The sequence below is a fragment of the Capricornis sumatraensis genome, chromosome 23 (genome assembly GCF_032405125.1).
Source record: "Capricornis sumatraensis isolate serow.1 chromosome 23, serow.2, whole genome shotgun sequence".
NCBI lineage: Eukaryota > Metazoa > Chordata > Mammalia > Artiodactyla > Bovidae > Capricornis > Capricornis sumatraensis.
The window spans coordinates 6,232,503-6,249,649 of record NC_091091.1 but is presented as its reverse complement, the minus strand read 5'-3'; the positions used below and the strand labels follow the sequence as shown (position 1 = coordinate 6,249,649).

The 17,147-nt window shown below is 35.0% G+C and overlaps 1 protein-coding gene across 14 annotated transcripts in view; it reads right to left on the bottom strand.

Moving 5' to 3' along the window:
• Window positions 1–17,147, bottom strand: part of PCDH15 (protocadherin related 15) — an 874,382-nt gene that overhangs the window by 242,891 nt on the left and 614,344 nt on the right. For all 14 annotated transcript variants that reach the window (XM_068961317.1, XM_068961319.1, XM_068961315.1 and 11 more), the window contains 2 exons: window positions 11,963–12,264; window positions 8,134–8,358 (listed from right to left, as the gene is read on the bottom strand). In XM_068961317.1, the coding sequence (XP_068817418.1) occupies window positions 8,134–8,358; window positions 11,963–12,264 (527 nt within the window). The remainder of the gene's footprint in view (window positions 1–8,133; window positions 8,359–11,962; window positions 12,265–17,147) is intronic.

Below are 17,147 nucleotides of genomic sequence, written 5' to 3'. Positions count from 1 at the left end.
CATTGCCTGTCAGGTGTCCATCTTTTAGCATATGCCACCTTTGTACTGGGCATTGAGTTTCTATCTATCCTCTTTCCTATATTATTTTGGGATAAGAACATTTCTTTCCTTCTCAGAGGAAGAAATCACTCTGAAACATGAACATGCTAGCTTTCTATTCCAAGACTCACTGAATTTCCTAATAACTTCAGCCCTTGTAGATGGTCATTCATTTCTGGTCCTACCATCTCTCCCTGCCTACTCCCATACCTGTAACCTCTTTTATAGGTAAACACACCAGGGGTGAATACAGTCTCTTCCTTTCATAGAAGAATCTCCTTCACTCTCTCTTCTACTTGTGTGCAAGACATTCTATTTAAAACTACAATCAGAAAATGACTTAAGACATCTGTTTATCCTGGACAATTTCCTTAAATTCCTTTTAAGGTTATCCAGAATTGTATATACATTTAAGTATTTCAATCTTTTTGGCTTGCATTCAGCTTTTTGCTTACTATAGAAAACAGATCTTTTATTTCCATGTATTTTCTATATTATCTTATTATAACTCAGTTTGTAAAGGCATGTTTTTCTCTGGATTTTATGTTCAAAACTATTTAGAATTTTATTCCTATTTTTTCAGAGATTTACCCATATCCCATAATTCACTATGGTGACAGATTCAATTCTTATTCAATATATATACAACCAAAAGACCTTGTTTCAGCAATATTCTGCAAAGCCTTTGTAACAAATGTACATATTGTTCAAATGATCATGATTAGTTTTGTTTTGGATCCTTGAAATTTGACACTATGAAAACTCTTTGCAGGTGACTGTGGTAAAATTCAATTTTCCTTCTATTGTGAAAATATTTTTCCTTTGAAATAAATATTTATTTTTTGCCATTATCATTCCAATCTTAAATCAATTTGATGGATTAGATATTAAATACTGAATCTTTTTTTCCCCTTTTCTTTGCACAAGAAATTGTTTTTGCTCATTTTCAGAGATGACTTCAAAATGGTTTCCCCATGGTAACTATTTTGTGTTAGAAATATCTCTTGGCAAATACCATGAACTTATGTTATCAGCTAAATACCTTGTCAGTATTGCAAGCAAACAGACCGATAGCAGAAAATTTGCAAACTTGGGAAAGATTTACATTCGTAGAGAAATGAGAAATATACTTCACTCTTCCCTTCAAAACAAACAAGTATGATACTTTATTGGGTCCCAATAGTATACAATACAGGTTTAAAATTCTCTTTGTGATAATCTTATCCTGAGTGATTAGGTGAAAGGAAAGCACATGTTAGTCTGAATTTGGAGAAATGTTCAACAAACTTGATCATGCTTAAATAACCTTGGAGCCTATTATAGAGAGTGAAGTAAGCCAGAAAGAAAAACACCAATACAGTATACTAATGCATATATATGAAATTTAGAAAGATGGTAACAATAACCCTGTATGTGAGATAGCAAAAGAGATACAGATGTATAGAATAGTCTTTTGGACTCTGTGAGAGAGGGTGAGGGTGGGATGATTTGGGAGAATGGCATTGAAACATGTGTAATATCATATATGAAACAAATCGCCAGTCCAGGTTTGATGCATGATACTGGATGCTTGGGGACAACCCAGAGGGATGGTATGGGGAGGGAGGAGGGAGGAGGGTTCAGGATGGGGAACAATGTATATCTGTGGTGGATTCATGTTGATGTATGGCAAAACCAATACAATATTGGAACATAATAAACCTCCAATTAAAATAAATAAATATATTAAAAAATAAATAAATAACCTTGAATAAGAAAGCAAAGTGTCACTGAAAAATGTCTAGAATTAAATATTGTTTCATTTTCAAATACAATTATCCAGAAGTAACTCTGTATAAGTAAGGAAGTCTTGACCAATGAAATTGTTTGACTTCTCTAAATAAAGAGAGCAACTGAGGCAATAAAAATTAGATCAATACTCTTCCATTTCTAAAGAAAGAAGAGCCCATCAATGAGCAACAATTCCCACCTTCTGATTTTGACTCCTTGAGTGAATCCCATGTATTAAAATAAAGGGGTGGTCAGAGAATGTGGAAGACATTTTAAGAGACGTGTCCCAAATAGAGAATGAGGCTTATTGAGTGCACATCCTGCTTGTTCAGATGATAGTTTTGGACTCATTTTGGTACCAAAGACTTCTATAAAAAAAAGAAAATCCAAGCAAATATATCTAAACTGAAATTACATTGAATCTATAGATTGCTTTAGGTAGTATACTCATTTTCACTATATTGATTCTTCCGAATCAATAGTGTCAGTCGCTCAGTCATGTCCTACTCTTTGTGACCCCATGGACTGCAGCCCACCAGGCTCCTCTGTCCATGAGATTTTCCAGGCAAGGATACTGGAGTGGGTTGCCATTTCCTTCTCCAGAGGATCTTCCCAACCCAGGGATCAAACCTGGGTCTCCTGCACTGCAGGCAGATTCTTTACTGACTGAGCTACAAGGGAAGCCCCATTTTGATATCAAAGACTTCTATCAAAAAAAAAAAAAATCCAAGCAAATATATCTAAACTGAAATTACATTGAATCTATAGATTGCTTTGGGTAATATACTCATTTTCACTCTATTGATTCTTCCGATCCATGAACACGGTATATTTCTCCATCTATTAGTGTCCTCTTTGATTTCTTTCACCAGTGTTTTATAGTTTTCTATATATAGGTCTTTAGTTTCTTTAGGAGGATATATTCCTAAGTATTTTATTATTTTCGTTGCAATGGTGAATGGAATTGTTTCCTTAATTTCTCTTTCTATTTTCACATTATTAGTGTATAGGAATGCAAGGGATTTGTGTGTGTTGATTTTATATCCTGCAACTTTACTATATTCATTGATTAGTGCTAGTAATTTTCTGGTGGAGTCTTTAAGGTTTTATATGTAGAGGATCATGTCATCTGCAAACAGTGAGAGTTTTACTTCTTCTTTTCCAATTTGGATTCCTTTTATTTCTTTTTCTGCTCTGATTGCTATGGCCAAAACTTCCCAAACTACGCTAAATAGTAGTGGTGAAAGTGGGCACCCTTGTCTTGTTCCTGACTTTAGGGGAAATGCTTTCAACTTTTCACCATTGAGGATGTTTGCTGTGGGTTTGTCATATATAGCTTTTATTATGTTGAGGTATGTTCCTTGTATTCATGCTTTCTGGAGAGTTTTAATCATAAATGGATGTTGAATTTTGTCAATGGCTTTCTCTGCATCTATTGAGATAATCATATGGCTTTTATTTTTCAATTTGTTAATGTGGTGTATTACATTGATTGATTTGCAGATATTGAAGAATCCTTGCATCCCTGGGATAAAGCCCACTTGGTCATGGTGTATGATCTTTTTAATGTGTTATTGGATTCTGATTGCTAGAATTTTGTTAAGGATTTTTGCATCTATGTTCATCAGTGATATTGGCCTGCAGTTTTCTATTTGTGTGGCATTTTTGTCAGGTTTTGGTATTAAGGTGATGGTGGCCTCATAGAATGAGTGTGGAAGTTTACCTTCCTCTGAAATTATCTGGAAGAGTTTGAGGAGGATAGGTGTTAGCTCTTCTCTAAATTTTTGGTAGAATTCAGCTGTGAAGTTGTCTGGACCTGGGCTTTTGTTTGCTGGAAGATTTCTGATTACAGTTTCAATTTCTGTGTTTCTGATGGGTCTGTTAAGATTTTCTATTTCCTCCTGGTTCAGTTTTGTAAAGTTGTACTTTTCTAAGAATTTGTCCATTTTTTCCACGTTGCCCATTTTATTGGCATACAACTGCTGATAATAGTCTCTTATGATCCTTTGTATTTCTGTGTTGTCTGTTGTGATCTCTTCATTTTCATCTCTAATTTTATTGATTTGATTTTTCCACCTTTGTTTCTTGATGAGTCTGGCTAGTGGTTTGTCAATTTTATTTATCCTTTCAAAGAAACAGCTTTTGGCTTTGTCGATTTTTGCTATAGTCTCTTTTGCTTCTTTTGCATTTATTTCTGCCCTAATTTTTAAAATTTCTTTCCTTCTATTAACCCTGGAGTTCTTCATTTCTTCCTTTTCTAGTTGCTTTAGGTGTGGACTTAGGTTATTTATTTGATTTTTATCTTGTTTCTTGAGGTATGCCTGTATTGCTAAGAACTTTTCCCTTAGCACTGCTTTTATAGTGTCTCACAGGTTTTGGGTTGTTGTGTTTTCATTTTCATTCATTTCTATGCATATTTTGATTTCTTTTTTGATTTATTCTGTAATTTTTTGGTTATTCAGCAGCGTGTTGTTCAGCCTCCATATATTGGAAATTTTAATAGTTTTTCTTCTGTAATTGAGAACTAATCTTACTGCATTGTGGTCATAAAAGATGCTTGGAATGATTTCATTTTTTAAAAAATTTAGCAAGGCTAGATTTATGGCCCAGGATGTGACCTATCCTGGAGAAGGTTCTGTGTGTGCTTGAGAAAAAGGTGAAATTCATTGTTTTGGAGTGAAATGTTCTATAGATATCAATTAGGTCTAACTGTTCTATTGTATCATTTAAAGTTTGTGTTTCCTTGTCAATTTTCTGTTTAGTTGATCTATCCATAGGTGTGAGTTAGATATTAAAGTCTCCCACTATTATTGTGTTATTATTAATTTCCCCTTTCATACTTGTTAGCATTTGTCTTACATATTGTGATGCTCCTATGTTGGGTGCATGTATATTTATAATTGTTATATCTTCCTCTTGGATTGATCCTTTGATTATTATGTAGTGTCCTTCTTTGTCTCTTTTCGCAGTTTTTGTCTTAAAGTCTATTTTATCGGATATGAATATTGCCACTCCTGCTTTCTTTTGGTCTCTATTTGCGTGATATATGTTTTTCCAGCCCTTCACTTTCAGTCTGTATGTGTCCCTTTTTTTGAGGTGGGTCTCTTGTAGACAACATATATAGGGGTCTTGTTTTTGTATCCATTCATCTGGTATTTGTCTTTTGTTTGGGGCATTCAACCCATTTATGTTTAAGGTAATTATTGATAAGTATGATCCTGTTGCCATTTACTTTATTGTTGGGGTTCAAGTTTATACACCCTTTTTGTGTTTCCTGTCTAGAGAATATCCTTTAGCGTTTTATGGAGAGCTGGTTTGGTGGTGCTGAATTCTCTCAGCTTTTGCTTGTCTGTAAAGCTTTTGATTTCTCCTTCGTATTTGAATGAGATCCTTGCTGGGTACAGTAATCTGGGCTGTAGGTTATTTTCTTTCAATGCAATCTCTATCAAGCTACCAATGGTATTTTTCACAGAGCTAGAACAAGTAATTTCACAGTGTGTATGGAAATGCAAACAACCTCGAACAGCCAAAGCAATCTTGAGAAAGAAGAATGGAACTGGAGGAATCAACCTGCCTGACTTCAGGCTCTACTACAAAGCCACAGTCATCAAGACAGTATAGTACTGGCACAAAGACAGAAATATAGATCAATGGAAAAAAATACAAAGCCCAGAGATGATTCCACGCACCTATGGACACCTTATCTTTGACAAAGGAGGCAAGAATATACAATGGATTAATGACAATCTCTTTAACAAGTGGTGCTGGGAAAATGGGTCAACCACTTGTAAAAGAATGAAACTAGAACACTTTCTAACACCATACATGAAAATAAACTCAAAGTGGATTAAAGATCTAAATGTAAGACCAGAAACTATAAAACTGCTAGAGGAGAACATAGGCAAAACACTCTCTGACATAAATCACAGCAGGATCCTCTATGACCCACCTCCTAGAATATTGGAAATAAAAGCAAAAATAAACAAGTGGGACCTAATTAAAATTAAAAGCTTCTGCACAACAAAGGAAACTATAAGCAAGGCGAAAAGACAGCCTTCAGAATGGAAGTAAATAATAGCAAATGAAGCAACTGGCAAACAACTAATCTCAAAAATATACAAGCAACTCCTGCAGCTCAATTCCAAAAAAATAAATGACCCAATCAAAAAATGGGTGGAAGAACTAAATAGACATTTCTCCAAAGAAGACATACAGATGGCTAACAAACACATGAAAAGATCCTCAACATCACTCATTATCAGAGAAATGCAGATCAAAACCACAATGAGGTACCATTTCACACCAGTCAGAAAGGCTGCAATCCAACAGTCTACAAGCAATAAATGCTAGAGAGGGTGTGGAGAAAAGGGAACCCTCTTACACTGTTGGTGGGAATGCAAACCAATACAGCCACTATGGAGAACAGTGTAGAGATTCCTTAAAAAACTGGAAATAGAACTGCCTTATGACCCAGCAATCCCACTGCTGGGCATACACACTAGAAAACCAGAATTGAAAGAGACAAGTGTACCCCAATGTTCATCTCAGCACTGTTTATAATAGCCAGGACATGGAAGCAACCTATATGTCCATCAGCAGATGAATGGATAAGAAAGCTGTGATACATATACACAATGGAGTATTATTCAGCCATTAAAAATAATACATTTCAATCAGTTCTAATGAGGTAGATGAAACTGGAGCCTATTATACAGCGTGAAGTAGACCAGAAAGAAAAAACAGCAATACAGTATACTAACGCATATATATGGATTAAAAAAAAAAAAACAGTAACAATAACCCTATATGTGAGACAGCAAAAGAGACACAGGTATATAGAACAGTCTTTTGAACTCTGTGGGAGAAGGAGAGGGTGAGATGATTTGGGAGAATGGCATTGAAACATGCATAATATCATATATGAAATGAATGGCCAGTCCAGGTTCTATGCATGATACTGGATGCTTGGGGCTGGTGCACTGAGACGACCCAGAGGGATGGTACAAGGAGGGAGGAGAAAGGGGTGTTCAGGATGGGGAACACGTGTATACCTGTGGTGGATTCATGTTGATGTATGGCAAAACCAATACAATATTGTAAAGTAATTAACCTCCAAATAAAATATATAAATTTATATTTTAAAAAATAAAAAAGAAATAAACAATGAAAAATAAATAAATAAACTGAAATTATATCAACCAAGCTAGAGTTTATGATGGATTATAACTCTCCATTATCAACCACATCTAACTTGAGAGAGAAGGTACCAGAGAAAATAAGTGCAGATTATAGTTTCAAATTTGTACATTCTTCCCCTGACCAAAAAAAGATACATAATATGTTTATAAAAGCACTTTTTTTATGTCATCAAAGATATAAAGGTAATTTGAAGCCATTTTTAAATACTAGCACCTTTAGTAAAGCAATTTGAGGATCATTTGTGTGTATATTTGTAACTGAAGTACATTTTTCAACATCTGATCCTCACACAACCTGTGTAAGAATCATCTATGTACGTTTCAAATATACTGATGCCTCAGATGCTCTGCTGGGAAAGGTGTTTTCTGGGAAGGAGCAGAGGGACATGAAAGTTTACTATTTAGTTCATGTGACCGCTATATACACTAATATTTGAGAAATAATAAATCTTTCCTCATGTCTTATTTTAAACCCATACTTTAAAAATCACAAGAAACCCTAAATGTTGAGGATGATGTACTCTTCCAGGCAATCAGTTGGTACAGGGTATTTGATTAAATTCGATGGTAAACCTAGAGAGTCTAAGAGAGTTCCCAAGGTCATAGAACTTGAAAAGGGTTGAGCCATAAATTACCCCCAGTTCCATCTGAATCCAAAGCTAATTTTACTGAAGAATATTGGGTTCCAAACTAAGCTAAACAAACTAGCTCTGAGAGCCTTAGAACTCTTACTCTTTTTATTTATTATTTTAAATTGAAGGGTTTGGATGAATTTATTATCTCTGGTGCTATGGAATTTGGACTATTGTGTAATCTAGAGAAATTATGACTTGATTGAAATCACAGGGCTAATGGCGGACCTAGGGAGCAACAGTATTTGAACTCTTATTTAGTGGTTCTTTCAAATTTATCTTTTATAAATAGTTAAATAATTCAGTTATTTCTCAAGTCTTTGTTAATACTTTAATTTTAAAATTTATATTCTGGCTTTGGTACCATTTATAATTATGGATTGCTGCCCCCAAATATTATACTACAGTATAGATTTAAAAAAAACACGAAACAAAACAGAAACTACAGGTAGAGAAAACAAAGTAGGCAGCCAGAAGTCATCTACATTCCTTACCTTTACTATTACTGTGACAGTAGCAATACCAGGTGGCATTGTCCCATAAATATCAAAGGCCTCCACTAGAAAAGTGATACTTGCTTCCTGGTCTGGAAATGACTCATAGTCCAAACTCCTTAAAAGGGAGAGTTCTCCTGTAAATGGATGTAGTGCAAAAAAGTGCTTCACTTCTGGACTTCTTATCCGATAAGACACATTTGCTCCGAGGTCAACATCTTTGGCCTGTAACATGTTAAGAAAAAGAATGGTTATATCACTGCTATTTTCAAAATAAAGAAATGCAGGACTGATGGAGGTCATGTGTCAGTACCTAGAACATGAAATGAATGATGATCAAAAGTTATGTTTCAGAGATAAGTATTTTTTAAAGTAATTTATCAGATAGAGGAAGAGAGAGAGAAAGAAAGAGATTGAGTCAAATACCGAGACTCAAGAGATTTTGTCATTGTTGATCTTGTTACTATATCTATTTTATCTGAAATATCAGTGATGAATGGAATCATACCACAGTAAAGAAATATTGTCATCCCTTATATGTGAAATCTAAAAATAAATGATACAAATGAACTTACAAAACAGAAAGAGACTCACAAACTTAGAAAGTGAACTTATGATTGCCATGGGGAAGGGGTAGTTAGGGACTTTGGGAAGGTCAGGTACACCCTGTTGTATTTAATAACCAACGAAGACCTATTGTATAGCACATGGAACTCTGCTCAAAGTTATGTGCCCAGCCTTGATGGGAGGGGGTTTAGGGGAGGGTGGATACATGTATATTTATGGCTGAGTCCTTTTGCTGTTCACCTGAAACTACCACAACATTGTTAATCAGCTATATCCCAATACAAAATAAAAAGTTTAAAGTTAAAAAAATTAAAATAAAAAAAGCAAACAGTAAATATTGTTATAAATGATTGTTTATTATTTTCTGTTGATTGTATAACAATGAAAAATAATATCCTAAATATTCACAAGATGAATAAAGAAAAAGTACCTACCCTCCAGATAGGAGGTTCTCAAAGAAAATGCCAAAATAAAAGAGAAACGTGTATGGACCTAGAGATTGTCATGTGGAGTGAAGTGAGTTAGAGAAAGACAAATATCATATACTTCTTACATGTGGAATTTTTTAAAGAATGGTACAAATGAACTTGTTTACAAAACAGAAATAGAATCATGGATATAGCAAACAAACTTATAGTTGTTACCAGTTGGCAAAAGATGGGAAGGGGTAATTGGGAGATTGGGGTTGACATATATACACCATTATATATAAAATAAATAACTAATAAAGACCTATTGTATAGCACTGAGAATTCTTCTCAGTATCTATAATCACCTACATGGGAAAAGAATCAGAGGAGTTGGATATATGTATGCGTATAACTGATTCACTTTACTGTATAGCAGAAACTAACACAACATGTAAATCAACTATATTCCAATATTTTTTTTTAATTCTCATTTCCAAAAAATAATCTCCCAGTCATTAAAAGAAAACACACACACACACACACACACACACACACACACACACATACACACACACACACAGAAAGAACAAACAAACAAAAACAACTGAAAAAGCAGGTTTCAATGGAAACTTTATAGATGATTATTTCACTCAGTAGTAGAGATTAGAAATTCCTACTCTGGTAGGAAACGGAATGGAGCAAAGATAGAGTGGGAAAGGTCAGGTTTTGCTAGAATGTATATGCAGTACAGCAAACACCTAAGTGAACTTCAGTCTTGGCCCCCTCTAAACAATTATCAACATCACAATAGGAAAGATATTGTTAAAGCACAGATTTTATGATGTCACCTTCCTACCTAAAAACTCTTCTTTTCCATTTCATTTTGGATTAGCTCCAATCTTCTTAACATGTTGCAGACACATATATTTTCTAGCCCTTACTCTTTCTTCTCCTCCAGGATTTTGAGCATGTTTTTCCACTGCCTTGAATATTCTTTTTCCCTCTTGAACAACTCTTATTTGTTCCTCAGTCCACAGCTTAGAAATAAGCTTTCCCAAGAAAACATTCTCGGAGAAGGCAATGGCACCCCACTCCAGTACTCTTGCCTGGAAAATCCCACGGATGGAGGAGCCTGGAAAGCTGCAGTCCATGGGACTGCTAAAAGTCGGGCACAACTGAGCGACTTCACTTTCACTTTTCACTTTCATGCACTGGAGAAGGAAATGGTAACTCACTGCAGTATTCTTGCCTGGAGAATCCCAGGGGCAGGGGAGCCTGATGGGTTGCCGTCTACGGGGTTGCACAAAGTCAGACACGACTGAAGCAACTTAGCAGCAGCAGCAGTATGCTTGCTGCACGAGACTGAAAATTCGATGAAGGCAAGAAATCTTGTTGATGTTTGAATCCTTGGCCTCTAGCAGAGGACTTGGCATTCAGTAAGCTTGTTGAATGAATGAATAGAGGAATAAATGGAGAAATAACAGCCTTCTCCCTGGTCAGCATCTGCCTTTTGTAGATTTAGTAATGTTTCTCCCCAGATGACACTAGTAGAGAACCCATCTGCCAATGCGGGAGACATAAGAAACATGGGTTCAGTCCCTGGGTCAGCAAGATTTTCTCTGGAGGAGGCAATGGCAACCCACTCCAGTGTTCTTGCCTGGAGAATCCCATGGACTGCAGAGCCTGGCAGGCTACAGTCCATGGTGTCGCAAAGAGTCAGACACGACTGAGACTGAACTAAACTGAACTAAGTAAGCATATATCAGGCTGAATCATGGAAAAACACAAGCTCTTGAAATTCATGCTAACACAATTCAAATTGTAGACTGCAGGTTGAGAAAGAGTTATATATATATTTTCTTCCAAAATATACTTCGTAGAACACCTATGTCAGAATTAAAGGGTTGGTGCTTAACTGGAGATTTCTAGGCCAATCTAACTTACTGAATCTGAATATCCAGAGTTTCTGGTAATAATTTGAGAGCTAAAAGACAGAAGCTTAGATATAAGGACACTAATGAAAAGGAGAAACAGATTTCTGGAAGTATGCCAGTTATGTATAGAAAGTGAACAAATATTACAAAATAGTAAGTATAGCAATCTATTTCTGTAAGATACAGGGTGATCTATACATTTGTATCTGTGTATGCATGTATATGGGCTTCCCAGGTGGCTCAGTGGTAAAGAATATATCTGTCAATGAAGAGACAAGGGTTCAATCCCTGGGTTGGGAGGAATTCCTGGAGAAGGAAATAGCAACATGCTCCAATATTCTTGTGTGAGAAATCTCATGAATAGAGGAGCCTGGCAGGCTATAGTCCATGGGGTCACAAAAAGTCAGACATGACTTAGTGACTAAACAGCAACAATACATGTGTATATATGTACATACCTGGATACATGTATATTTAGACTGTGTAAATAGTTATTTGATATTTGTGTGAGCAGAAACATAAATGTAACATAATACCCATAAAAATTTAATACTGAGTAACTTTGGAGGTACAAGGTGAGGGATTATTAAGTTTTTTAAAATAGTCTAGCGTATTGTCAGTTGTTATAATAAATATTTGACATTCATTACTTTTGTGAATTGATAATAAGTTTATTAAGAAGTGTTATTCAGTTTCTTACAATGGTAAGTTTTCTGCCTTCTCTCTCTAAAACAGGCTTGTTAGATAAAACAGAGTATGTAATATTTGAGGAATACATATATTAAAATTTAGCTATCATTCATTTGAAATTTAACTGCATGTGTGTGTGTCTGTGTGTGCATTTTACAAAGTCTGGCAGACCCATACAAATACCAAATTTTATACAGAATTCATGAAACAACTGCTTCATCCACACACCTCTATTTGAAGGAAAGTGGTCCCAGCTGGCAGGTTCTCTTCAACAACAACAGTATATGTTGAATTGGTGAACACAGGACTATTATCATCAATATCCAAAACCTTGATGGCCAGAGTAAGAGTTGAATGACGAGGATGTACTGCTCCATCAGTTGCCACAACAACAAGTTCATAGTAGTCCCTGACTTCTCTGTTAAGCTTCACGGCTGTGTAAATACTTCCATTGGATGTGATGCGAAAAAGATTGTTGAAGTTACCCAAACTGTAGTGCACCTGGCCATTTATTCCAGCATCAGGATCTGCTGCCTAAACAAAATTAAAAACAGAGGAATTCACATAGTACTCTCTAATTTTTTTAGAAGGGACAGTTAAAGAACTATGGCATATTTCTAACCAAATATTGTGTTTTCTTTAGAGAGAAAAGGAAAAAGATAATGATAAAGTAGTACAAAAGTCTAGAACATGAAAAGAAATTTATAATAGTTTAATGATACTCAATTCTAAATGAGCATAAAATTACTTTGTATCAGTAGAAATAATATTGTATATTTTTAAATTCAAGCTATATATTATATATCTATAATACATATAGAAGCACCATGTATAGATAGATATAGATTACTGCATTTAATTCTAATGTTCTTATAAATAAAGAACATTGGTTCCATTCTAGAAATGAGAAAACCTTGGCTTATGGATTATAATTTGCTTAGAGTTATGAAAGAAATAAAAATCTGTGCCTCAATTTTTAGTATAATACCTACACAAAATTACTTAATAAATATTTGAGGGATTAATTCATATTAGAATAGATTAATGCAAGCAACTGAGGTTTAAAACTAAGCATACTCCAAACAGAAGTGAAAGTTTAGTAACTGTAAAGCAACTGCAAAGGGCTCTTCAATATTAGAATACAATCTCTAAATGATAATAGAATTGTTGATGCAATAATAAGCCTTTTGCAATTGTAAACTTTAAGTCATATTAAATAACTTTGCATTAAATAAAATAAGTAAATTTTGAGTGGCTATTCTTCAAAGGAGTGTTATGAGAATTAATATAATCTAAAACTCAATTAATTGAAATAGAAATTATGCCATCTCATTATCAAATACTGTGCATTTTGTGCTACATAGCTCTATCTCATTGTTCTTCACACATACTGGAATAAATCGTAGAAACCATAAAATGTTACATAACTATGCACTAAATGGCTGATAAGGAAAGGAAGGAAAACAAGAGACTTGGCTGCATTAGGAGCAAGAGACACAAAAGTCAATTAATATTCACAAAGCCTGAGATGGAATATGATATATTTTGAACAGCATATAAGCAGATGTACATTCACCCTTACAAACACTGGAGAAGCAAGTGGGGTGGGTTTGCTGAACTTTTGCCTTGTTTGAAATGATAAAGCCCAGGATGTGAAAGTCAAATTTATAACTGTGCACCCTATGAATGCCAGACTTTCCAGCAGGATTTGTCCCACTGATTCATCAAAACACAAATGCCCCTGGGAGGGTATTACTTCTGAAGTTTGAAGCCTGAGAAAAGATGAGGAACTGCAGGAATGTCTGAAGAGGACAAAAATACTATAAAATAGTCAAAGAACTTACATACACATATTTTCTTCTATTTTTATATCTTTCCTAGAATTTGTCTTACAAATTACTGACAAATTAGTCAAGCTGGTCATCTTAGTGAAAACAAATAAACAATATTGTTAACTTCCTCACAAAAAAACAACCCAACAAAAAATACTCTTTTTTTTTCTTAAATCACTGCTTAATTAAATAGAAAAATAAAATCTTGTAACATCAGTAGGTCTTAGTTCATTAAATCAACAGTATTAAACATTTCAGTGACTTTTCTTCTGTGGGGGTTTTTATGTAATTTAAATGATTCTCACTCAAGTTTGTTTTTATCTATCCCAGTATTTGGAAGATTTTTATGATAGAATGATTCAATTTTCTTAATGTGACCGTGTATGTATATGTGTGGAAAGACAGGGGATGTTAAGTATGTACTGTTCCATATATGTCCAGCTACTGAACTGATATCTCTGCTAGGACTTACACAAGTTTATTATTTTATAGCTCTATAAAACAGAAGTTCAACAAGTGTCTCATCTGGCTAAAATCAAGGCATACATAAGGTTGTGCTCCTTTCTGGAGGTTGTAGGCAAAGATCCATTTCTTTGCTCATTCAAGTTATTGACAGAATACAGTTCCTTGAGGGTATAGGACTGAGATCCCCACTTCCTTTTTACTTGTCATGCAAGGACTATTCCCAGTTTCTAAGACCACCCACAAACCTTGGTTCTTGGCTCATGGTACACTTTTTCCATCTTCAAAGCTAGCAACAGTGGGTTAAGTTCCCCTCACACTTTCTGAATTTCTCCTTCTATTTTATATCTCTGATCCACTCTGCTACCATCTTTGTTCACTATTCAACAGTTTTGATGACTACAGTGGGCCCACCTGGACATCTAGGATAATCCTTTCATCTCAAGTTCCTAAACCTCATTACATCTGCAAAATTTATTTTGCTGTGTAAGGTAACATATTCACACATGGGATGTGTTGGGAATCATAATTCTGTCTGCTCTAGAATAAAAAATTTAACATGTCCTTAACTAAACCCTTGATTATATTTGTCCAAAACTTTTTCATCTCTAATTCCCTTATTTCAGTAAATGATTCTTCCATTGACCCAATAGATTACATAAAAACAAAGAAGATATTCCTGAGATCCCCTTCTATCTTCTGTGATTCATTTATTCAATAATTTCAGAAAAGCATATTTAATATGATGTAAGAGACTCAGCTTCAAGTTACAATGGTGTATTAGGTAACAAGTCCAAGATATCATGGAATTTACAGAGAAAATTACTATTCTATTTGTAATATGCTATTTACACGTTTATACAGTATCTCAATCCTAACTTCTTTGGCCCAAATTATCAACTGTGGCTTAGATTACTAGAGAGTGAGAGAGTGAGAGTGAATTCGCACAGTTGTGTCCAACTCTTTGCAACCCCATGGACTGTAGTAGCCTACCAGGCTCCTCCATCCATGGGATTTTCCAGGCAAGAACACTGGAGTGGATTGCCATTTCCTTCTCCAGAAGATCTTCCTGACCCAGGAATTGAAGCCACGTCTCCCTCATTGCAGGCAGACGCTTTACCGTCTGAGCCACCAGGGAAGTTACTTGTTAATTATTTTCTTTTTCCGTTATTTCATTTCAGAGAGGTCTTCTATAAAAGATAAATGACATTATTTCTCTTAATATCCTTTAATGATTTCAACTGTGTTCAGCAACATTCAAACAGTTAACATCATCAAAATATCATCTACTGAATGCTACTTTCACTATGTTCTGGAATAATGCAAATCTCTCCAACCTCCAAATTTCTCTAAAGCCTCTGCATAGTGGGAGCTTCTGCTATTATTTGCCAGGCTAATGCCTGCTCATCTTTCAAAAGTCAATTTATACATCACTTTCTCAAAGCAGTCTTCTCTGAATCATGAAATATAAAGGAGACCCTTCTGTTATACATGCCAATAGCTCCATGTAACTGTACCTTATACCATATCTTGGCTTCCCTGGTGGCTCAGAGATTAAAGCATCTGCCTCCAATGTGGGAGACCTGGGTTCGATTCCTGGGTCGGGAAGATCCCCTGGAGAAGGAAATGGCAACCCACTCCAGTATTTTTGCCTGAAGAATCCCATGGATGGAGGAGTCTGATAGGCTACAGTCCACAGGGTTGCAAAGACTAAGACACGAGTGAGTGACTTCACCTATATCATATTTAATACTTTCAAATTATATATTTACTTTAGGATACACAAATGAATTGCATGTATTAAAATATATAAATAAAGATTTTACTGTTGTTATTCATTGTTCAGTCTGTCAGTCATGTCCAATTCTTTGCAACCCCATGGACTGCAGCACGCCAGGCTTCCCTGTCCTTCACTATCTCCCAGAGTTTGCTCAAAGTCATGTCCATTGAGTCAATGATACCATCCAGCCATCTCTGTTGCTCCCTTCTCCTTCTGTCTTCAATCTTTCCTAGTATCACAGTCTTTGCCAATGAGTTGGCTCTTCACATCAAGTGGCCAAAGTACTGGAACTTCAGCTTCAGCGTCAGTCCTTCCAATGAATATTCATGATTGATTTCCTTTAGGATTGACTCGTTTTATCTCCTTGCTATCTGAGCGATTCTCAAGAATTTTCTCCAACACCACAGTTCAAAAGCATCTATTCTTTGACTCTTAATCTTCTTAATGGTCCAACTCTCACATCCACACATGACTACTGGAAAAACCATAGCTTTGACTATATAGACTTTTGTCAGAAAAATGATTTCTCTAATTTTTAATACACTGTCTAGGTTTGTGATAGCTTTTCTTCCAAGGAGCAAGTTTTGTTTTTTTGTTTTTTTTAATTTTGTAGCTGCAGTCACCAACTGCAGTGATTTTGGAGCCTAAGAAAAAGAAGTCTGTCACTGTTTCCATTTTTTCACCATCTATTTGCCGTGAAGTGACAGGACTAGATGCCATGATCTTCAGTTTTTGAATGTTGAGTTTTAAGTCAGCTTAATGAAGATGCTACTCCTGCTACTTATTAATACATAGCTATATAATTCTTAAAATATGTATTTAATCATTTTGCATCTGTTGTTTGGTTATATTTTGATTTATATCTCTTCCATTATCAGCCTCTGTTCTTTTAATTAAGAATCCCAAAACAAACACTGTAGAATTATTAGAATTTCATCTGGGACTCTGATTACCTTGGTAGAAATACTGAATCCAGGTCTAAACTAGAAAATATCATTTTTAAAAATTAAAAAGTAGTGTTTTGTTATGACTTAAATGAGTATGATGATAAGTAAATGGCTTTGTATTTTTAATATTTTGTAGAATGACAAAGAGGGCCTACGTAGTTTAAGACAGAGAATGACCTTGATATATAAAACAATTGCTACATGGTAGAAGTGTTGATTAGTTTCAATATTTCCACTATATGTATTTTTGATACCATTAACTTTGGTGTGTTCCCTCTAAGTATCAGATAATACCTATAAAACTATAAAATAAAAGATGTGAAATCAAATAGCAATTTTGAATATCTTTTCCTACCATTATACATGTCAGAGATGATATTCACAAATGTGGC